The sequence below is a fragment of the Dreissena polymorpha genome, chromosome 7, assembly GCF_020536995.1.
Source record: "Dreissena polymorpha isolate Duluth1 chromosome 7, UMN_Dpol_1.0, whole genome shotgun sequence".
Classification (NCBI taxonomy): Eukaryota; Metazoa; Mollusca; class Bivalvia; order Myida; family Dreissenidae; genus Dreissena; species Dreissena polymorpha.
Window position 1 is genome coordinate 16,676,719 of NC_068361.1, and position 23,047 is coordinate 16,699,765.

The window sequence follows — 23,047 nt, forward strand, 5'->3', positions numbered from 1 at the left end:
TTTGGAATAAATACATTCTTAATATCGGAATATTGAATTAGGCTATTAAATTACAAAGTGATATCCACATTAGTTCCTTTATCATAATAGTCCGGGTTTGGTGCACAAACGTGTCTTGTTCTGATAAAACTGGGCATAATACATGTGCGTAAAGTGTCGTCCCAGATTAGCCTGTGCAGTCTGCATAGGCTAATCAGGGACGACATTTTCCGCCTTAATTTGATTTTCGGTAATGAGGGACTTTCTTGAAACTAAAAATACCATTAAAGCGGAAAGTCTCGTCCCTGATTAGCCTGTGCGGATTGCACAGGCTAATCTGGGACGAAACTTTACGCACATGAATTAAGCCCAGTTTTCACAGAACAAGACACTAATAGTCCGGGTTTGGTGCACAAACGTTCATTCAATAGTGTTAATATATCAAATACAGAATTCTTCATTTGACAAAAGCGGGATATGAAAGTTATTGGTCATGACAGTATTCCGTTCACTTGTTGTATCATAAATAATTATATCAATACCATCAATTGTAATTGATATTGAAACTTATAGCGGTATACATGAGCCGCGTTCTGGGAAAACGGGGCTTAATGCATGTGCGTCAAGTGTCTCTCAGGTTAAACTGTGCAGTCGGCACAGGCTAATCAGGGACGACACTTTCCTCCTAAACTGCATTTTCGCTAAGAAGAGTCTTCCCACAAACGAAATATACCATGAGCGAGGAAAGCGTCTTCCCTGATTAGCCTGCGCAGTCCGCACAGGCTAATCCGGGGTGACACTTTACGCACATAAATTAAGACCCGTTTTCACAGAACGCGGCTTATATAGTTTATGTTTTGCTTTGGACACCTGCACCAATATGCACGCAGAAGACGTATTGATATCGACATAAGAGGGTACATTTCATACGAGTGAGTCGAGAGACGCGGTTGGCGGGCCTCTACGTCTGTTCATCAGTTATGCATGCCGTCGCGGCAATCTGTGTGGGTGACAAGGGCAGTTGTCGACAGAAGAATACCTGCATAACAGTTTCGTACAGACCCTTGGATTAGTGGCATCGTGTCATACGGTTAAAGGAATTTTCGAATCAATCCGTGTTTTTAATATTTCGAAATATTGCGGATACTTACGTGTAGTTGCATAGCAGAAGTAAGAATAAGTTATAAAAACGTTGTAACAGGTAATTAGTCAGTCTTGATTTTTTTTAAATCTGTAATTTTCACTTATATCAACTTAAAAGACGAGATTTTCATAAGAGTCTTAATATTCATTTATGTCATGTTTTATTGTTTTCATTAGTTATCCCCCGCCATAGGCGGAGGGATATTGTTTTGGCGTTGTCCGTCCGTCCGTCTTTCCGTCTTTCTGTCCTTCCGTCCGTCTTTCCGTCCGTCCGGAGCCATATCTTGGAAGTGCTTTGGCGGATTTCATTGAAACTTGTTATGAGTATATATATATATATATATATATATATATATATATATATATATATATATATATATATATATATATATATATATATATATATATATATGGATAAGAGGATAATGCACGCCAAATGGCATTTGTACACCATCCGTTAATAACGGAGTTATGGCCCTTTGTATAAATTGCACGTGCTCATCTCCAGCACCATGGCCTCTGATCGACCAATGAGCGAGACGACCATACTCCGGAAGCACGCTCTCTACCAGACGAGTTACGTGGAAAACCGTCACGTGATGTCGCCTAGAATCGGCAGAAGTCAATCTCCCGCCAGAAATCCACTCTTTAAAAAGAAGGTAACCGTTTGTTACCAATCTGAAGTCGATTGTTCAATCTTCCACGAAGTTTAATACCTTTTCTGAATTATCAAAGTATATATTTAAATAATAATCTAGGATACAATATATACATCAAGTTTGTAGCAATCGTGTATGGTGGGAAAATTTGAAATCCCGCATAGGACCTCTGTCATTTCATTGTCTATTTTATGCAAAATAAAGTATTAGTATGTATTATGTGCGACTCACAATAAGTGATATGATTACACATGTATATTTAACGCGTTAAATAGTTGGAAATTAAATAATGATGATGATGCGTATTAAGTATATTTTCTCGTCATATAACACATCAGGGTATTCCTCATATTTTACACATCACTGCTATTGTGCAGAGAGCCCCCAGCGTACCGAGCAAGACGAAAACAAGCGTCCAGAAGGATCGGAGTCCACCGCCACTCCTGACGCGCACGCGACTCAGTCTAAATCAGCTCGACGCTCGCAGACTTCAGCGGCTCGACCGACAGCGGCCGTGGCAGGAGAAACCACCGAAGCAGAAAAAAACAAAAGGAACCCTCAGTAAGTACCGAAAGTGCCAGAATATCTTGCATATTTATTAATTACCGGAGAATAATGATAAAACGAATAAACCTAATATGTGCGCTGTTTTTATTACCGTAAAGTAACTTCCGCAAATTTTGCTGACATACAAGTATATTGCTTGTTCCTTTTGGAAACGTTGTATTGTGGTTTGAATTTTGAAGCCAAAACGAACAGTTAAAGTGGCACTGGCAAATGATCATAATACTACCCTATTTTAATAACATTTAAATAAACGTAAAACACCGATTGTGTCACAAAAAACTTATAATGAATTGCAAATAACGTAATTCAATTGTCACAAGTAATGGCCTTAAACATATATTCTATTTTAACTGATGTATATATCCGTACCTTAATGGTCAGAAATGAAGTTGTGAACATTTTGTCATCAAGAGAGTCATGCATTTTTTAATTATAATTTAACACACATACATGTATACGCTCAAAACAAAGATAAAACAGCGATTTCATTTAAGAGGAAGACTTTTTTTACCCTTTACCACTTATTTATAGGTAATGGACCCTTTCCCACTTAGACACGTATTTAACCCTTTACCGCTTAGATACGTATTTGAATGTCAATACCCACGGTTTTCCTGTAGGCGCAGTGGTTTGTAAACCCGCATCTCTCCTTGGCGACCACAGTTTAATCCCCGCTCCAAGCGCATGTGAGCTTGATTATTGGTCACCATACCGGGCAGGTTGGGCTTCCACCGGGTTCTTACGTTTTCAGCCTCAGCACAAGAACACCTCAAAAACTGATTACCGGTATCTTTCAATAACAACTAAATACCTGGAAATTGCTGATTTATTTGAAAAATTCATCTCTACTTTCGTGAGTCTAGGAAGTTAATGTGGTTGGAGTGCAGAGAGACACTGCATGTCCTTCTATGAGCTGCCTTAGGCACGGACGGCCCTCGTTATCTTCGAAATTCAAAAAATAATACAACCTACGCACTTTGTCAAAAATTACACGCTGAGCATTTATTTTCATGTTTCAGGAATATTTTACGACAAAACTCTGCCAACTGACGTTGATACATCAGATCTGAAATTTAAAGCGCGGAAGTATGTGTCCAATTCGAAATATGGCGACATTTACATGATAAGGTACTCATTTTTTAGCAATAATTGTTGTGAGCGTAAATTTAACTTCATCTGTAAGTTCTTATATGGGAAACTCAATTTAACAAAGGACCTTTGCCGTGCAACCACCCGGCTGATGTTGCCGGCATGGCCACGGTGCTGATATAGCTTCTGCTACTAATTCTCGCTCTTTTCACTATTTTAGAGAAATCAATAAAAAAGAGAAACCTAAACCGGAAACCCCTCCGCGGAAGTGGCTCTGGGAGGACGAGTACATGCTGTGGATGGCAACCGGAAGTAGGGACAAGTACCTCGAAGACAGAGGATCGACTCGCACAAAAGCGGTTCCTTTGTACCAAACCGGAAGTTTGAAATCCTCGTCAACAACTGAGTAACTGATTTAGATAACTGATCACTTTTTCCTTTTTTCGATGACTGGACTTAATTGTGAACAAAACGTTTAAATCAACAAGGATACTTGCAGAATAAGATGTTTTTTTGGTTTTGTTAATTATAAAAGCATTATTTTAATAGTTAAAAATTGTATATATAATTAAAAAAAATGTTAAAGGAATAATGAATAAAGTAAAAAAATAAAATAAATTGACCTCTCCTTGTTTGAGTTACCTTTCCTAACACAATAACATAATGTTTCCCTAATGCAATACTTGGAGATCTCTATTAATTAAGTAATATATTTATTATACATAGGTCGGCCATTCTACCAACATTAAATGAATATCCACGCCCGAACGCTGATTTCTACGCGTAAGTCTCACAAACGCACAAATTGTACATGTAACGCATGCGCATACGGGTTTTCCGTTGTTAAAACACATTATATGCACTTCACGCATGCCCACACAGCGTTTCATATTGAAAAAAGTAAACTTCTATGCATGCACCTAAAATATTACATTGTTGTAAATGCCAATGCTTCGATTTTAAATACTAGTATTATAATTATTTACATTTTGTGTAATTGATCTGAATTTCCACTCACTCTTATTTGCCTTATAAGCCCTATACAACATACAATACTCTACATACTTTAGGGTATATCAATTTACAATTAAGAGTTTGTACGCTGTCAAGCTCGTTTTTAGCCAGGAACATAACAAATATGATTAGCTATGATAACATAAAAACACGTCTCGCTATTGCCAAAAAAATCGATTAAAGTAACATGCCAGAAATAAGTTAGTCTTAAACTATTTAAAAAAAAGTATAATGGGTGTAATAGTTTCAAGCATTCGTTGAAACCGGTTTGCACATCAATTAAAAAACGAATAGCCATTGTTACTTGATAAAACATGCGATTGAAACTGCTTTTATCGAGATTCTTAATGCATCAAAACAACCCCAATGTCGTACTATACATTGTGCTGAAAGGGACAGCTCCACTGTTTTTTAAACAAAAAAAACAACAACAACACATCTCTACAAAGGAAATAAAAACTGTTTTTGTGTTTATTTTTGTATTAAAACTTTGTATGTTTGCCTTTGCTGTGTATCTGTGAAGTACATTTCTTTGGATTGTCGATTTCTTATTATATAAGATATGCTTGATAAGGTTAATTTGGTACAAGCCACGTTCAGTCCAAACCTTACAAATAACAAAAAGACGTGATAATAAATTATGGAAAGCGTAAGTGTTACAAACTATAATTTTCACCGCCCAGAGCTATGAAATCGCTCCCTTAATTCACATTTTCGTGCATGCCACACTTACCGGTAGATACGTTTCTGTATAACATGCGTCCGTGGATTATTTTTAATTGTATCTCTAGAAGTTTAGTTTTATGCTGATTTTATATGTGTTTTGTTGTCTTTTTCTAATGCATGAGTATACATGATCGTACGTAGTACCGTAATTTTGTTATTGTTAGTATGCAGGTAGAGTCCACATATTGTCTGTGTCATTGAGATTCATCATACCATATCAGATGGGGGTAATCACGTGATAGTCAAGATGGCGACGTCCATACCGAGACAGGTATCTTACGCCGTTTTATAACCTTAATTTATTGTATTATTTGTTTTAATGCCGCTCACTTTCCAGCAATATCAGCAAAAAAGGGATTAGCGTTTTCTTAAATAAATAATCGCTCTTTACCTCGACTTTGCTCGCTGCGAAATTTGTTAGCGGAATTACCTAATTACAACTCCACTAAGAAAATTGGCAGCCAGTAAAGTCGAGATATAAAGTGAAATTGAATATGAAATAATCGCTAATAACTTTCTTATTGATATGGCTTGAAAGTCGGCGTCATTTAAACATTAAACAAAAGTATTAAAGGGTATAAAGCGGCGACAAATACCTGCATTGGCATGGACGTCGCCATCTTGACTTTCACGTGATTACCCCCTCTGACTATGCCCGTAAATTTATGTTCACAATTCTGCATGTTTAAAAGGATGTGTTTGTGAAACTTTGTAATTTTAAATGTAATATGTTGAACGCTCGCAATATACCCCCATACGGCGGTCTATTTCCTACTTATTGTCGGTTTGAAGGACGACAAACAACATGTCAAAACGAAAAATATATCCACCGCGTGTTGTCGCCCTTCAACACGAAAGAACGACAAATTTCATAATTGTCGTTTTGGCGGATAGTGAACCCCTTTCAAACCCGCTAACATTCAAGTCTTAGGCGCCATTACACCAAAATGGGTGAACGAAATAACGAGGGATTTATTTGTCGTGTTGTCTTTCTGGCGGTTACAAATCGTCGCATTTACACTTCTGATTTTCGTTCTGGCGTGTTGGTTGGGTTGAACGTTGGGTTGACAAAACTGAAATACGCGTTGAATCCAAAAAATATATGTACGCATGCATAGACGAGTGTACGGGTGGACAGACAGACACGTATAATCCGTAATGTCTGACATTTAAAGAATCGTGATGTGGCGAAATTTCTAGCAAACTAAAAAATTCATCTGTCTGAATTGTAAAACTGCAAAACAATCCGTATATGAATGTTCCGAAACAAAGAACAAAACCGCAAACTGTTAATGTACAGTTTGTTCCACTGAGCTTGACTCTTGCATGAATGCATTATTAACCCATTTATGCCCAGTGGACTCTCCCATCCTTCAAAATTGGATTAATTTATTACCAAAATTAGGGGCTGTAAAGTATATTTATTTCTATATTCAGAATATTTCATAAAGAAATTCATTTAAGCAAACAGCGCAGACCCAGATGAGACGCCGCATCATGCGGCGTCTCATCTGGGTATACGCTGTTTGCAATGTCCTTTTTTCAGGACGCCATGCATTAATGGGTTAAATTTGTTCCATAGTCGTGTGTGCTTTTCGCATATAAGAAAAATGTACACAGTTTTATAAAGTATACAACAATAATATGAAAAGTACTATGTTTAATTCGTTAAATGACCAGCTGAAATGAATTTTACATACACCTGTGCACCACTCCCTTTCACAGCCAATACCACTTCCGTCGCATGGAACGCATGCGCAGATATAGGGCGGCCGTCGTAATACAGCGTGTGTTCCGCGGATGGCGAGTGCGTGCGTTTATCCGACGTCTCAAAAAGAAGGTACGTTAGATCAGAATAAAAATAGACATGTCACAGCAAAAATACTTCAGATTGTGAGTTCATACAGGATAAACATATTGCTGATGTCTTAATTGATTCAATCGACGGATTATGTGGTTTGAGATGATAAATACGTAGATTGACTAAGTATTAACGCACTTTCGCAACATTACAACACGAACATGGGCCTCGCTCTGTGAAAAGGGGGTTGAATGCATGTGCGTTAAGTGTTGTCCCAGATTAGCCTGTGCAGTCCTCACAGGCTAATCAGAGACGACACTTTCCGCTTTAATGATATTTTTTGTTTAAAGAAAGTCTCTTTTAAGCAATTATTAGGTTTTGTAGAAAAGTGTCGTCCCTGGTTAGCCTGCACAGGCTAGTCTGGGATGACACTTTACGCGCATTCATTAAATTCCCTTTTAACAGAGCGCGGCTCATATTCTGTATTCTTAGTCTTAATTCTTAGAATAGGCTGTTGAATACGGGTCCAGTTGTTTAATTACACTTCCCAATCTAATATTAATATTATTTTAAAAGACAAATCGTATGTGATGTCGCCTATATTTATTCGAATTTATCAAAACTGATCAACATTATTCCCAACTCAACCATGCAAATGAAATAATTTAATAAGTAAAAAAAACAACATTAATATAGAACTTGAAATCAACGCAGTTTTTATTCAATATCTCCTTCGTGTAAAACTAGTTCACAATTACTATTCAATATTTCCTATTTGTAAAACTAGTTCACACGTGTATCATTATTTAACACATACATCACACGTTAACACTCACACCAATAGTTCACAATAACATCTCTTGTTCACTAGTATTAATTTATCCTAAATAGTTCACATGAATATCGTTTATTCACACTACCATCAAAAATTGAAATAGAAATCAATAGTTCATACTCATGGTTACTTGTTCACATTTACCTCAATCGTTCATATTGACATTTCATGTTCACACTACCATCACTAGTTCACATTAAAATTTCACAATGATGAGACGGGTTCACACTGATAGAACTAGTTAAAAGTGTTCATAAGTTCACAAATAGTATCTATAATTCACACTGGTATCGTTAGTTCACACGTACGTGTGTTAATTTCTTTGTTGAAATTTCTCTCTACGAATATTTTGTAGACTTAAGCACAATTTCGCTGTTTAATTATATAATTATTCGTGTATTATTTGTATTACATGTAAATACAAAGTTAATAAAGTTCAATAATAACCATTTGGGTAAGGGTCCTCGGTTTATATACAAATTAATTGACAGTGTCAATTTTTTCTTTAAATGATTTTAACAGTAATCTGCATTTAATGTACACATACTCAATTTATATTAATAATATGGTAAAGTTCAGCCTACACAACTATGCATAAGATCGCATTAAATAACGATAAACTATTCATAATTATCGCAAAAGGCACATTTTTAGCAATAATATATATTTTCTATTAATTACATTACTTTAAAACGGATTTTTTTTATTATTTCAAAACAACTTCAGTGCACAAAATATGTCGTTATAATTAAAATCTTCTATCAGAGACGTGGATAACTGTTATCTACATCTCTGGTTCTATGTAGGAAAAGGGCGTAGACAAGTATCTTGTTTATTAAAATTGCGAACTGTCCATGGTTACGAGTGGGTAGGAAAGTACTGCGCTCTGTTTGGCTGATGAGGTTATAGATCGGAAAATGCTGGGCTCTGATTGGCTGATAAGGTTATAGATCGGGATTTGATTGCAAGGTGGCGTAAAGTGGATTCAAAGTTGCCTGTAAATACACGTCAACGTTCATACTTGCATCACAAGTTAACACTTGCACGTCAACGATTGACATCATAAGATCAAGTTCACAATAAAAAATCGATTTCACAAAACTGCAACTCACGATCTTTTATAAACTAATATAACTATCCAAAGACCTATAGGTCTTTGAACTATCCCACCAGCTGGCTTTACTCTGATGTTAAATTAAATTAAATAACTACCCGTTAAACTGTAAAAAAATAACCCAATAACCGATCAAAATGTAACTAATTATAAGATTTCACAACCAGTTTGAATATACTTTTTCGTTGAAATGTTTTTGGAAAGCAAATTATCACGCAACGCCCTATCCCCGTTTTCAAATTGCTTATGCAGACAATAACACTATGAGTCCAGTTCAACACAGAGGATTCACCACGCCAACAATTTCACACAAAAAGTCTGATCAAAACCGTTCTCATCTGATAGCGATAAAATTGTGATACGGAATCGCGTACAATTGAAACAGTAAAACGGATCCATATTAATGCTACACATGCTGAGCAAAGCGATTGTCCCTTATAGGCGGTACTTGAGCACGGTACGTCCTGGCCCCGGTTTCTGGCATTCTACAGGGAGCTTGTGTCGCGGGTTCGAGCCCGGCACGGCAGCATGCAACACTCGTGCAGGATCAGCCTGACTGAGGTTGAACGCTTCATGAACCTCAAACAGAGTTCGTATATACACTTATATTAACCCATTTATGCCAAGCGTCTAGAAAAAAGGCCTTGGCAAACAGCGTAGACCCAGATGAGAGGCCGCATGATGCGGCGTCTCATCTGGGTCTGCGCTGTTTGCTTAAAGTGATATATGTACGAAATATTCTAAATATAGAAATAAATATACTAAACATCTCTATTTTTCAATAAATTGATCCAATTTAGGATTTAGGAATGCGTTTAATTGACGCTTATGATAAAAGTGTTTGTCGGTGTTGAATGCTTCATTGAGTAATTAGTTCTATCCATTCTTCAGCCATGGAATGACCGGCTTCAAAAAATATAAGCATTTCTTATAAGAGGAATTATATACCTATTGAAAGCATGATTATTTAATAAAAGGTATTGTAACCTCAGAAATTCAGATGTCATGTGATATGTTCATGCATTTGCTAGTACATGTATATTGATATTCTCTCTAAGTTCCTATCATGCATCAAACTTCTCGTCTCGTATAAAAAATGTATTTTTATAAACATTTATAACAGTAAAAGGTGTATTGTCGAGGATGATGATACATACAATTTTCTTTCATAATCCTGTTTGAACACAGTTTGCCATGCTTAAAAATGACATGGTCCATATAAACGTACTCCCAGAGCCTTTGATAATTTATGCAATGGCAGCTCTCAGCAACCCTTTGGGTTATAAAGCTGAGAGTTGAATTAACCCATGATGCGGCGTCTCATCAGGGTCTGTGCTGTTTGCTGAAAGGAAATTCTGTAAGAAATATTCTCAATATAGAAATAAATATATAGACATCCCGTATTTTGGAAATAAATTGATCCAATTTAGAAGGATGTGAGAGTCCACTAGGCTTAAATGGGTTAAAGCAACTTGGAAATGTCACCGCCCATTTTGATTCAGACTACGAGCGCATGTTCCGCGAGTTCTGTCCCGATGGTCGTCTGCTCAAAGATGATTTGATGGGCTTTTTCAACCGGTGCGACCTTTGGCCGACACAGGGCGATATCAACCGGAGCTTCGACAAGATATTCAGAGGTAGGTGTTAATATAATGAATGAATATGAAATCATTGAACAATCTTGTTTTAATTTAAAAGTGTCTGGTCTTTGCTAAAATAATTACTGTAATGAATAGCGCTTGATTTTGGTTGTTGAAGCATTTAACGGACATCAACAAATGGACATCATCTCTACTCTACATATTTATGTGAAAACTAGTTCTTGCTACCATAACTTAAAATGTGGCTGTTAATATTTTCTGAGTTTGCGAGACAGGTCTAGTTAGAACAATAAAACCTGTCCGCTGAAAAGATCCTTTAGATTTTTGCTCTGAGAAACAATGATCCAGGATACATTTTATCACAGCCACGTGCTCACTATTAACTTAAAAGACGCAATTACAAGATTTAATGTTAAGATTGGCTTCGTTTATTATGAACTGGTCCACTTAAACAGCGTGTTTCACAACTCTGCTATACGCATTTGCACGTTTTCCTCAAGGATCCAGAAACACAGCGGAAGTTGTATTTGTCCTCGACTGCTCGAATAACAGTGACGTTGTCGACTTCCGCGATCAGATAAAGTTCGTGAGGGCCGTTGTCGACACACTTGACATTGCCCCTGATAGGACCCGGGTGGGGGTTGTACCGTACAACGAGGACGTGTACAACGCCTTTGGAATCAACCAGTACAGCAATAAGGGGAATGTCCTGGAAGCTATATGTACGTACCGAGTCTGGACTGGAAGCTATATGTACGTACCGAGTCTGGACTGGAAGCTATATGTACGTACCGAGTCTGGACTGGAAGCTATATGTACGTACCGAGTCTGGAAGCTATATGTACGTACCGAGTCTGGACTGGAAGCTATATGTACGTACCGAGTCTGTCCTGGAAGCTATATGTACGTACCGAGTCTGGACTGGAAGCTATATGTACGTACCGAGTCTGGAAGCTATATGTACGTACCGAGTCTGGAAGCTATATGTACGTACCGAGTCTGGACTGGAAGCTATATGTACGTACCGAGTCTGGAAGCTATATGTACGTACCGAGTCTGGATGGAAGCTATATGTACGTACCGAGTCTGGAAGCTATATGTACGTACCGAGTCTGGATGGAAGCTATATGTACGTACCGAGTCTGGATGGAAGCTATATGTACGTACCGAGTCTGGAATTCGTAAAGCATCCTAAGATTATCGTTATTACTATAATTAAGTCTGAAAATGTCTCTTAAAAGTATTAATCTATCCAGGTTCAGCTGCAGTTCAGAACTTCATTTCACTTGAAAATATAGAGCCCGTCTTACTATAAAGTGTACGATACATGTACGATACATTTAAGTCATGATATAATCGTTGAAGATATATCATAGATAAACACCTACCTCAATTATTATATATCTGCCATTATAAATTGAAAATAAAACAATGATTACTTTTCATTTCCTTTTACCCGCTGAGCCTCTCATGCCCTTTATTTAAGGAACGTATTTCTCGCAAATGATTATTGTGAGCTTAAGATTGATCGTTAGTTAATATGTCGTACGATCTTTGATAAGTCATGGCCATGCTTACCAAGTAAATAACTATAATATATAAAATCTCTCCACTGAAACAGCTCAGATAATTTAACAATAGATGTTTGCACAGCATGCCCCCCCCCCCATGCGTGCAGTCAAGTTTCAATATGTTCAATTATTGAGAGATATTTTAATATTGCATGTCAGGTAATTTTGAAATTTGACCTTTATATCTGCAAATCTTCATTCCTTCAAGAATTAGCAACATAAAAAATTGATTTGATTCAAGGTGTAACCATTCCCATGATAGCACTCAGAAACGGTTTTCACCACACAATGCCCTTGACATTTGAATATTTGACCTGATGACCTCAAAAATGAAGGGCGTATACCTTTCCTTCTAAGTAATTGGCATACCAATTTGCATGATCTAAGGACGGTATATATCGTGCAGAAACAAACTAGTTAACATTTCATGCTTCAAGTTCCTGTGACTTTGAGCTGTTGACCCTAAAATCAAAAGACGCATTCCTTTTTTATTCCAAGTATCTATTATACTAATTTACATAAACGTAGGTCAGCTCTAGATGTCGCGCCGAAACGAAATGGTCTATAATTCATGTCACGTCCATTATGACAGTGTCACTGTTGATCTCAACATCATAAGACCCCCTATTTTCCCAAGTAACCAGCATACCGATTTTCGTGGTGGTAGATCAATGCGTTCTCTAGATAACACGATGCCTATACCACGTGACTGTTTAAGATCTGTGTTGGGATAATAAAGCGCGACCCATTTAACATGGTTAATGATGTCTTTTTTTGTTTTTTTCAAATTGACACTTTCTGTAGCGCGGATCAAGCTGTGCCCCGGACTGACGCGGACGGATCTGGCCTTACGTCTCATGCAGGACATGTTTAAAGTAAGCGAATCCTTTGTATTCACGTTCTATATATTTCAGATTCTTTTTTAACCAAAAAATAGGATTTTCAAGAATGCGTACACAATGTTTTAGTAGCTTTTCTTGTACATCATTTATGAATGTAAACTATTACACCAACCTTGATATCTTCGGGTTTGACAATGATGTTCTTAAGTGTGATCTTTCAGGGGAGCTCGTGTGAATTGGGACAGAATTAAATTGCATGTTTTCAGAAAATTGTAACACTTACTCGTATATCTAACTTACAAAAAAGTCTCAATAATAAAGCAAATATAAATAAAAACATGTTTAAAACATTATCATGTAAGAGGTCAAAGAAACCGCTGATCAAGTTAAGATATCTCACCGGTTAACCGTCAGGCTGTTGTATCTGAAGTAGAAATCTTATGCCGATATGACAGTTTAACACTCACCCATTGATCATGTGACCTACAGGACAGCCGACCTGGCGTAAAGAAGATGGCGATAGTCGTCATTGACGCTCCGTCTGCAGCGCCGGAGAAAACACGCGCCGAGGTGTTGCGCGCGCATGATATGGGCGTAGAGATATTTGCAATAGGTAGGTATTGCATTATACTGAGCCTGACTGTTTAAGTCAGTTTTCGGTACACGCACTTCTAACTGAGGCGACCCGGTCCCGCTCCCTGTTCCCGGAAGCATGTGAGTTTGGTTGATGGTCACCATGCCGGACAGGTTTATTCCGGGTAGTACGGCTCCCCAACCCACAACATAAGCCCCACACTTAAATTAAAAACATCTCAGTAAAAAAACTTATATTGGAAATTGCAGACATAATTCAAATTGTCCATTGTTTTTAAGTTAATTATGTAATTATTACTCCGTGTCCTCATATCATGCAGTCTCGGGTGCGGAAGGACCTAATAACTTCGAAACACACACACACATACACACTTCCTTTTAGAGAATGATTGAATGTTCATCGCTAGCATTTACATTCACATACTAGCATCGCTAGTATCTGAATGTAAAAATGTTCGCAGTAGATGAGTATTGCTTGTCATTGAATGCAGAAATATTCGCAATATGTAGGGCATTCTTGTCAATGAATGAACAAAACTTTGCAAAAGGTATGTCACGAATGTCACTGTCTGGCTTCTTTCTAAGAATTTACTGTAGAAATATTTACATATATGTCTTGCTTATCACTGAGTGTTCACAATATGGCTTGCTTGGCATTGAGTTTATAATTTTTTACAATATGTATTGCTTATCACTGAGTAGCATACACAAATATCCGCAATGGCGGCGGGTCACGTGACCGGCAAGATGTTAGCCTCCTTATCTATGGAACTGACATCGTCTATATCTTGCTTGTTACTGAGTGTAGAATTGTTCGCTATGCATCACTTTTATCACTGGGTGTAGATATAGTTGCATATGCATTGATTATCACTGCGTGAAAAAAAAATTCGCAGTACTACTTGCTTGTCAATAAATGTAGAAATGTTTATAAAATGTTTCGTTTGTCACTGAATGTAGAAATGTTCACACGATGTCTCGTTTGTCACTGAATGTAGAAATGTTCACACGATGTCTTGTTTTGTTTGTTACTGAGTGTAGAAATGCTCGCAATACGTCTTGCCTGATACTTAATGTAGACATGTTCGCAATACGTCTTACTTGTTACTTAATGTAGCAATGTTCGCAATACATCTTGCTTGTTACTTAATGTAGAAATGTTCGCAATGCGTCTTGCTTGTATACGTGTAGAAATGTGAACAATTTGTCTATTTTATTTCGTATAGTAGAAATATTTACAATATGTATTTTATGTCACTGCATGTATAACTGTTCGCAATACGCCTTACTTTGCACTGAAAATAGAAATGTTTACAATATATATATGGCTTTCTTGTCTCTGAGAGTATGTATAGTCTTTATTGCTTGTTAATGCGTGTCGAAATATTCACAGTATATCTTTCATATCTCTGCGCGTAGAAATATTTGAAGTAGGTCTTGCTTTTGACTGAATGAAGCAATATTCACAAAATGACTTGCCTATTTCCGAATGAAGGAATGTTCACATTATGTCTTGCTGGTTTATAGGTGCATGAATGTGCACACTGTGTCTTGCTTGACAATGAATGTATAAATGTTCACATAATATTTCTGGTCGATTAATGTTGAAATATTCACAATATATATTGATGTTCTACTATTTTAGAAATGTACGCAGTAAGTCTTAATTGTAACTGAATGCAGAAATGTTCACAATACTTGTTGCCTGTAACTAATCATATGAATGTTCACAATATTTTTTATTTGTTACTGAATGAATAAATGTAGTACATGTAGTTCTACATTACCCCTTACGGAAAGTACAACAGTAATGTTCATACAATATAATATATTTAAACGTACCATCATACCTTTTAACATGAACATGCCCTTCTTACAGGGATCGGACCGGAAGTGGAAGAGGAGGAGCTGGCGCACATGGCCTCTACACCGGAGCACGTGTTCCTCGTGCACGATACCCGGTCGCTTGTACTAGTGAGGCGCCATCTAGAACACCGTTTCCGACTTGGTGAGTGTGTGGGGTGGGGGGGGTCGCTTAGTTTCAAAATGTATACGAGAACATAGCTGCTGTAAGATCAACGTAGTTTTTGCGTTAAAATTGTCTGTAGACTAAACAACAGGAAACAACTCAGATACCTGCTGTTTCTGAACGACCATTTTCCTTACTTAATAAAAGTCTGCACTAATATACGAATATGACATGCACTTCAACGACACGGCATTTTTCTGAAATCATTAATGGTGCAAATACACTCTCGAATATAAACTTATATTGAATAAATAAGTACAACAATCATTGTACGTCCATGGACTCGACATAAGAAGAGCTTAGCGGCCTTTAGTTGTTGTTAAAATTTAATACGTGGTTTTAAATGCACACCTTTTTAATGGTAGGGTAAATTCTGGGATTATATATTTTTGTCTTGCATTTTCACCATTTTAGTCATATGATATCGTTCAATTTACCGATTCCCGCATTTCCTGGATAAGCTGGTTTAAATTTACTAATGCACATACTTAAAACAAGTGCCCTACTTGATTCAGAAGAATGGGCGAACGTCATGGTCATCACCCGAGAAAACGGGGCTTGATGCATGTGCATAAAGAGTCGTCCCAGATTAGCCTGCGCAGTTCGCACAGGCTAATCAGGGACGATACTTTCCTCGTGTGTATGGCATTTTTCGTTTAAATGAAATCTCTTCTAAGCAAAAATCCATTTAAGGCGAAAATTATCGTCCCTGATTAGACTGTGCGGACTGCACAGGCTTATCTGGGACGACACTTTACGCACGTGCATTATGCCCAGTTTTCTCAGAACGCGGCTCAATTATTTAGCCGGGAATTGATCCTATGATTTAGTCTAAACCTATGTATTTTAGCTCAATTGCATATAAAGCCTAAGGCTTATTTGAAACGCTCTCGAGTCCTTTTCCTGGGCCTAGAACTAGTACTTGGTGTCTTTGGGGGATATCTCAAGTACGCCCCCCCCCCCTAGTGGGGATCGAACCCGTGACCTCCCCGATCGCTATGCCGACACCATATCCATCACGCCACGGCAATCCTCTGATTTATAGTCAAGCGCTCTACCTACTGAGATAGCCGACCGATGCATACAGTACAAACATACGTGTTAACTGTGGGCACTGGACATATAGACTTCCGTTTATAGAATACCGACGTTAGGAATGCATTCATGTTTGTAGAAGAAACCAACATAAGGCATAATGCCATTGATTATAATAGTGTTCTTTAAAGATTCCCAATCAACGCCATACGTAGCGTCTAATAATAGTCACGTGTGCAGACCGCTCAGTCAATCAGAAACGCTGGATATTGTGTGGACCGCCTACCCACCGGAAGCATGTGATCTGCAGGACAAGGCGAGGTCACGATGGATTCGACCCGTGGTGGGCGGGAAGGAGGCCTATGCGTTACTAGGTGAGCAGAATAAAGAATGTCCGATTATGTGAACATTTTTAAGTAGAAGGAGGTGAAAGTGGTGTTCCTTTGCCACCCCTGTTACCTTCATCGGAAAGATTTACGGTGCTTTGTGACGCCATTCCTTAGAGCAATGAATGAATATCCTTTTTATTTTAGGTATACAATACATTTTAAAGTTACGGATATTTTAAATTGACGTCTTTCTATTAGCAGAAAATCATATGATCGATGGATCTTGAATTCTGACTTCGTTCCATTAGCAGGCGACGATAGTCGTGTCAGTGACTCTCGCTTATAACGTAAATAAAACGCGAAATTCATAGATATTGTTTGTCGCATGATGATATTGAAAACAGTAACACACAGTAAAACATTATGCACAGTTGGGTTATAGTGACGAATATGACGTCATTTCTTTTACCAGACGACGACATCATTCGTCAAACGGGCTTACGGCCATGCCTCCAGTTGGTAATCCAGAGTCGTCTGCGACGTGACGGCTTCATCATCCTGCCTTCTGACGTCAGAGACGGAGTCCAGCGCGTGACAAATGAGGCTCAGGCGCTTGACCTTATTGACAAGTTCATAAAAGACAGACGCTGGATTAATATCTTATAACGCAAAGGTTTAAAGGCCTCGTATCTGGAATGTCTGGCCTCTACTGACAGTTTTCCACTCAGTGTATTGGGCTGCCATATAATATCTTTTATCTGACATTTTGTCTCAGCCGATTTAACATTCGCTCATTGATATTACTCTGTTGCAGTGATTTTCAGTTGATAAGGTCCAGCTTCACTGTTACAAGCGCGGATTGCCATTTCAAGCGGTGGGGTAGGGTTGAAGTTTGCTTGAGTTTCATTTTTTTCAATTCGACAGTATTTCCGTCATATCTTAGGGATCAGATAACCAACAAACACTTTTCTTATGTAAGTTGATTGACCATTTCCAAGCGCACATAATAGACCATTTTCACAATAAGCCAAAATCGATAAGAGCGCGAAGCCACGTGACTCGCAGAATTTCAGAACGAGACTGAACGCGCAGCCATTTCAAATAGTGCCCCGAAATTCCGCATCTAATTTCAACCCTTCACTCTTTGGAATATTTGGCGACGTAATTATATTATCAACACAATATGACATTTCAGGAATTAATTGATATATATATTTCCCAAGTGTTAATTCATCACGTGATCTCTAAAAATAGCAACAGCGGTAGTATTGTGAAACTAGTCTATTATGCCAATAACCGAATATTGGAGTTAATGAGAGAATGGCTGTAGAGTATGTCATGAACAATACCCACACAAGTTATCTGGCCGGGCTGAGGAATAAATCCACAATCCTTCGATTTGTAGAAGAGCGCTCTACCAGCCGAGCTAGCCTATCTGGCTAATATATCCATATAATGAGTCACGTTATTGGAAAACTGGGCATATTGCATAAGCGTAGTCTTGTACCGGATTAGCCTGTCAAGGCCGCACAGGCTGATCAGGGACGACTCTTTAAGTCTAGACTGGATTTCCTTTTAGAAGAGACTTTCTTATAACAAAAAAACAACAACTATAAAAGCATAAAGTGTTTTCGCTGGGACGACACTACGCACTTTCAACAAGCCCAGTTTTCTCAGAATGCGGCTCAAATATTTTGAAAAACACTTTGAAAGAGTTTTCTATTGGATTCTATATTTTAAATTGTTTTATTACAACAGCAAAAGTTTATTAACATTTTCCAAACTTGCTATCATTATTATTTCGTATTTTTATGAATACCCATGTACAAAAACAAAGTATATAAATATGTATACATTGCTATATTATTCTACGTATATAAATAAATAATAATTTTTATACGAGACGCTGTTAATGGATTTGCAAGCTGAGGACATTTATTTGATTTCATTATTGTAAATGATATTAACTTCATGGATATAAACTTACTCATAGTTATGAGTAAATTTATTATTCTCTATTCTCAAAATACTATTAAAATCTCATCATCTTTATAACCTATATCATCATTATTATCATTATCATACAAATAATAAACCAAAGACAAAATAGGAGTGAGTGCTTGTATTTGACAGGACTTTCGACATATAAATGCAAAAAAAAAATTCTTCTGACGCCCGTATGTGTTGTATGTGCAATGGATATAGACCTCAACGGCACCGCTCAATTGATGAGCCTCGAGACGACTGGAAACGGTGTAACATCTTTGTTCAGGTGTATAAAGAACTGAAACGATACTATTTAAATGCTGTAGGGCATGTAATTATGAATTCTTCACATACACATGTGTGTCATGTGAAAAAATGCAAATTTATTCATAAAAATTAGACGTCATGTATATATCTCAAATAACAGAGTTACTGTTTGAATAAACTGATCCCGGCCGATGCCCAAAGTGCACGCAGGACGCCCCCAATGCCCATCAATCACGCTAACTTGCTTAAATATTATAAATTAACAATTGTGAAACATTAATTTGTTCAAAGAAGCTGCTTATATCTGCAAGATTCATCCATCACCACCAATCAAGAGAAGTGTACATGACTTCACGTACACCCCATACAATAATCAGTGGTAATAAACGATTCAGGTAAAACCGCGAGCGGGATACGCAACCCTACTGCCATTTTTGTTTTCTTATTTTTTTTCTTTTAATGGCAGGGGGACGTATGAGGACCCATGGCTCGAGACCGGTGTCTAGGTGCCTTCATCACCTCCCGAAACCTCTAATTTTAGAGAAATCTACAAATAAGCAGCTATTATTATACTGTAAACATTAAGTATTATTTAGTAAAAAATGTAATTACAACATTATCAATTTCATTGCGCAAATTAACATAACAAACAAACATCAAAAGCATCCCGCACACACCCCGGACATCAACATAAAAACAAACAAATCACTCAAACCATAAAATCCATAAAGCACCTAAAAAGAATGTTGATAAATCATAAGTATTCCGAGAAATATATAAATGCATATGAAGAACAGCTATATTAAATCGACTTCAACATCTAACTAGTCACACCAAAATGAAAATATTAAGTAATCGTACAATAAGAATGTCTTTAAAATTAAACGTTCATTACGAAAGAAAACAAAAAATAATAACACTGAACTTTAAACATACCAATATTTCAATAAATATGCTGGAGGTACTATCTCCAGGAAGTGAGAGTCTCGAAAAACATGACACCCATAAATTAAAAAACCTCATTCAAACACAATATTAAGTAAAAAATGAGTCAAAATAATCAAGAAAACTTAGCTGCTTCAGACTTAAATGAAAATACACCCATCGTCTTTCCCAGTAAAGGAATCGGTTTGTGTTAAGATCCCATCTCACATGGACTAAAAACCGAACTGAAAATATACTAAATATAGACTTTATAATTGCAAAATTGTAAACATAAAAGCAATGTAACCAATTATTTAACCATACATTTGCTCATTAAGGGCGGGCGGGCGGGGTTATCACCCTTTCGTTTTCTTGTTCCATAACGTTTGCCTGTCGAATACACCCTCGAATGGCGACTCAATAGATGTGCAAATCATATATACCCCAAAACGAAAACCTCGTGCGCTTTCGCGCTAAAACATGCACACAAAACCCGTGCATTATTCGCGCTAAACCATTACCATAATCTCTCTTCTAAATAACACGTAATACACCATACTATACCGTATTTATCAAACCGAGAATAATTTCATTTAAATAGTGATAACATGCAAACACTTTTTTTCAATTCATTACATACTGAAATGCTCAAGTGAACACAAATTTAACTGACCAGCAGTATGTTCAATTTAGAAAAACATTTCATATCTGTATTGTTGCATCTGTCGTTCTCTGAACAATACCTATATTCAAAAGACCAAACTTTACGTCAGGAATTAAGTTGCAATAATCAAATAATACTTATATATACAATTAAACATAACTTTTTATGAGTATTCTAATACATTTCAGTTACAGCAAAAAGTGGTAAATGAATTAAAACAAAAATAAGGATATCACTCATTTAAATAAATATGTATGATGACCCTTTTCAATAATAAATAAAAATAAAAATTTATCAATCTTTTTAGATCAAATAATTTATCTTTTAAAATCACATGATTCAGTATTTAAATCAAATGATTAGTCTATTAAAATCAAATGATTAATCAATTAAAATGAATGAACTTATGACACACACATATGTTTATCAAAATGAATAAAAATTTAGGAATATGTGGATTTTTTTTTTTTAATATAAATCCTTAAACTCACTAACAATTATAAAAATGCTAAGAAAATCAACAACTAAATAATTAAAGATAAACAACCTACAGTCAATAAAAACACATAGCCAGGTAAAGTAAATAATAAAACTGGCTAAAACAAGATAATATACAATTTGTACTATAACAACACAAAAACAAAACAGCACCATCAAATAAATGAATTTCACGGAACATGTATTGCACTATGTAAATATATAATGTAGACGGCTTAAAAACATCACTAAACCTGACTAGACTTTTAACATATCCTAGATTGAAGGCTGACAACCACTATTAGTCTAACAAACACTCTTCACCATAGAAGGTTGAGAACCACTATTAGGCAAACAAACACTCTTCACCATAGAGGGCTGACACACATTAAGCTGACAAACACTCTCCCTCATGGAGGGCTTACAATCACCTATAGGCTAAGCAAAAAGTTCTTAAGGACAACTTAAACGTAAACAAGAGATGTGTTTGTAAGAAACACAATGCCCCCTATTGTTCCGCTTTTAAATAAAATTTCAATATACCATTTGGCAGGTTATGATATTATCTCCCTTTTAAAGCTTATTACTTCCCTTGGATTGTATTTTATGACTTTTGACCTTGAAGGATGACCTTGACCTCTCATCACATAAAATGTGTAGCTTCATGAGATACACATGCATGCCAAATATAAAGTTGCTATCTTCAATATTGCAAAAGTTATGGCCAATGTTAAAGTTTTCGGACAGACGCACAGACTGACGGACTGACAGACGGACAGTTCAACTGTTATATGCCACCCTACCGGGGGCATAAAAAACATCAGGTAGTTGGTAGCCATTTTCTTAAACTTTTTATTCCATGCAAAAGTTATTTCCCACTCAAATAATAATTATTATTGACGAAACTCCCCCAAATCTGTTGCAACATATCTTTCTTATCACATAAAAGTTAATTTTGTAAATGTAAACATTTGATGGAAAGCTAACCTTGGAATACAAAAAAAGTTCAGAGTTTGCAGCAAAATTAAGGGTCGGATGGATAAAGGTCAACAAACAATTTTTTAGGCCTTACTACTAGAACTTTTGTATCATACATTTTGATCATAGAAACTTTTTGATCCTTGAAACTTCTTTTTGATCATAGATACTATATTTGCTTTGATCATAGAAACTTTGTCATCATATAAACTTTTCTATCCTTAAGGTATCAATACAATTTACAGCTACGAGAACGCATCTCAAAAATAGGAAAACCTTACTTTTAAGACCTCATAGCTTTCCAACTGATTTTACTGCTAACTGTAGGATATTTGCTTTTGATGCGATAACACGTTACACTGGAAAGGTAAATATTAACATTGTCATGACCACATATGCAAATGTAGTTAAGCAAAAATATTTATATCTTGTGTGATGCATATTATAATTGTTGAGAATATATTTATTTTTACAAAGAATTCCAGTACAGTGAAAAAATGTAGACTTTACCTCACAATGTTCCCCTCTCTTTTTACAACTACGCATACAATGAAGTGACAACTACAAACTAGACTATTAAATAATGACTACGCCTACAGCAGAATTTATAACAATTTTAACAACTTTTATTTTGAAAAATAATATACCAAATACAAGCTAACTATCAAAGTAAAGGGCAAAATTATTCCATCACTATTAAATCCCTTTAAAAATGCAACCGAAACATGGTTAATATTTACTATGGGGTTGTGCTATGAACATCACAATATATGCACTGAATGTTCAACATGTTTGCACATACATGTATTTACATATAAAATCT

The 23,047-nt window shown here is 36.6% G+C and overlaps 3 protein-coding genes across 8 annotated transcripts in view; all 3 read left to right on the plus strand.

Moving 5' to 3' along the window:
* LOC127839152 (uncharacterized) overlaps positions 1-23,047 on the plus strand; it is a 158,239-nt gene that overhangs the window by 19,839 nt on the left and 115,353 nt on the right. The window lies entirely within an intron of this gene.
* On the plus strand, positions 1,626-3,939 carry LOC127839156 (uncharacterized). The gene is made up of 4 exons (XM_052367396.1): positions 1,626-1,781; positions 2,159-2,342; positions 3,368-3,476; positions 3,658-3,939. Exons 1-4 carry the CDS (start codon positions 1,635-1,637, stop codon positions 3,845-3,847), a joined length of 630 nt encoding a protein of 209 aa, XP_052223356.1. The 5' UTR covers positions 1,626-1,634; the 3' UTR covers positions 3,848-3,939.
* LOC127839489 (collagen alpha-1(XII) chain-like) overlaps positions 5,425-23,047 on the plus strand; it is a 308,993-nt gene continuing 291,370 nt past the window's right edge. Inside the window, exons 1-3 of the mRNA XM_052367883.1 lie at positions 5,425-5,448; positions 9,369-9,516; positions 10,430-10,564. Coding sequence (XP_052223843.1) covers positions 5,425-5,448; positions 9,369-9,516; positions 10,430-10,564 — 307 coding nt within the window. The remainder of the gene's footprint in view (positions 5,449-9,368; positions 9,517-10,429; positions 10,565-23,047) is intronic.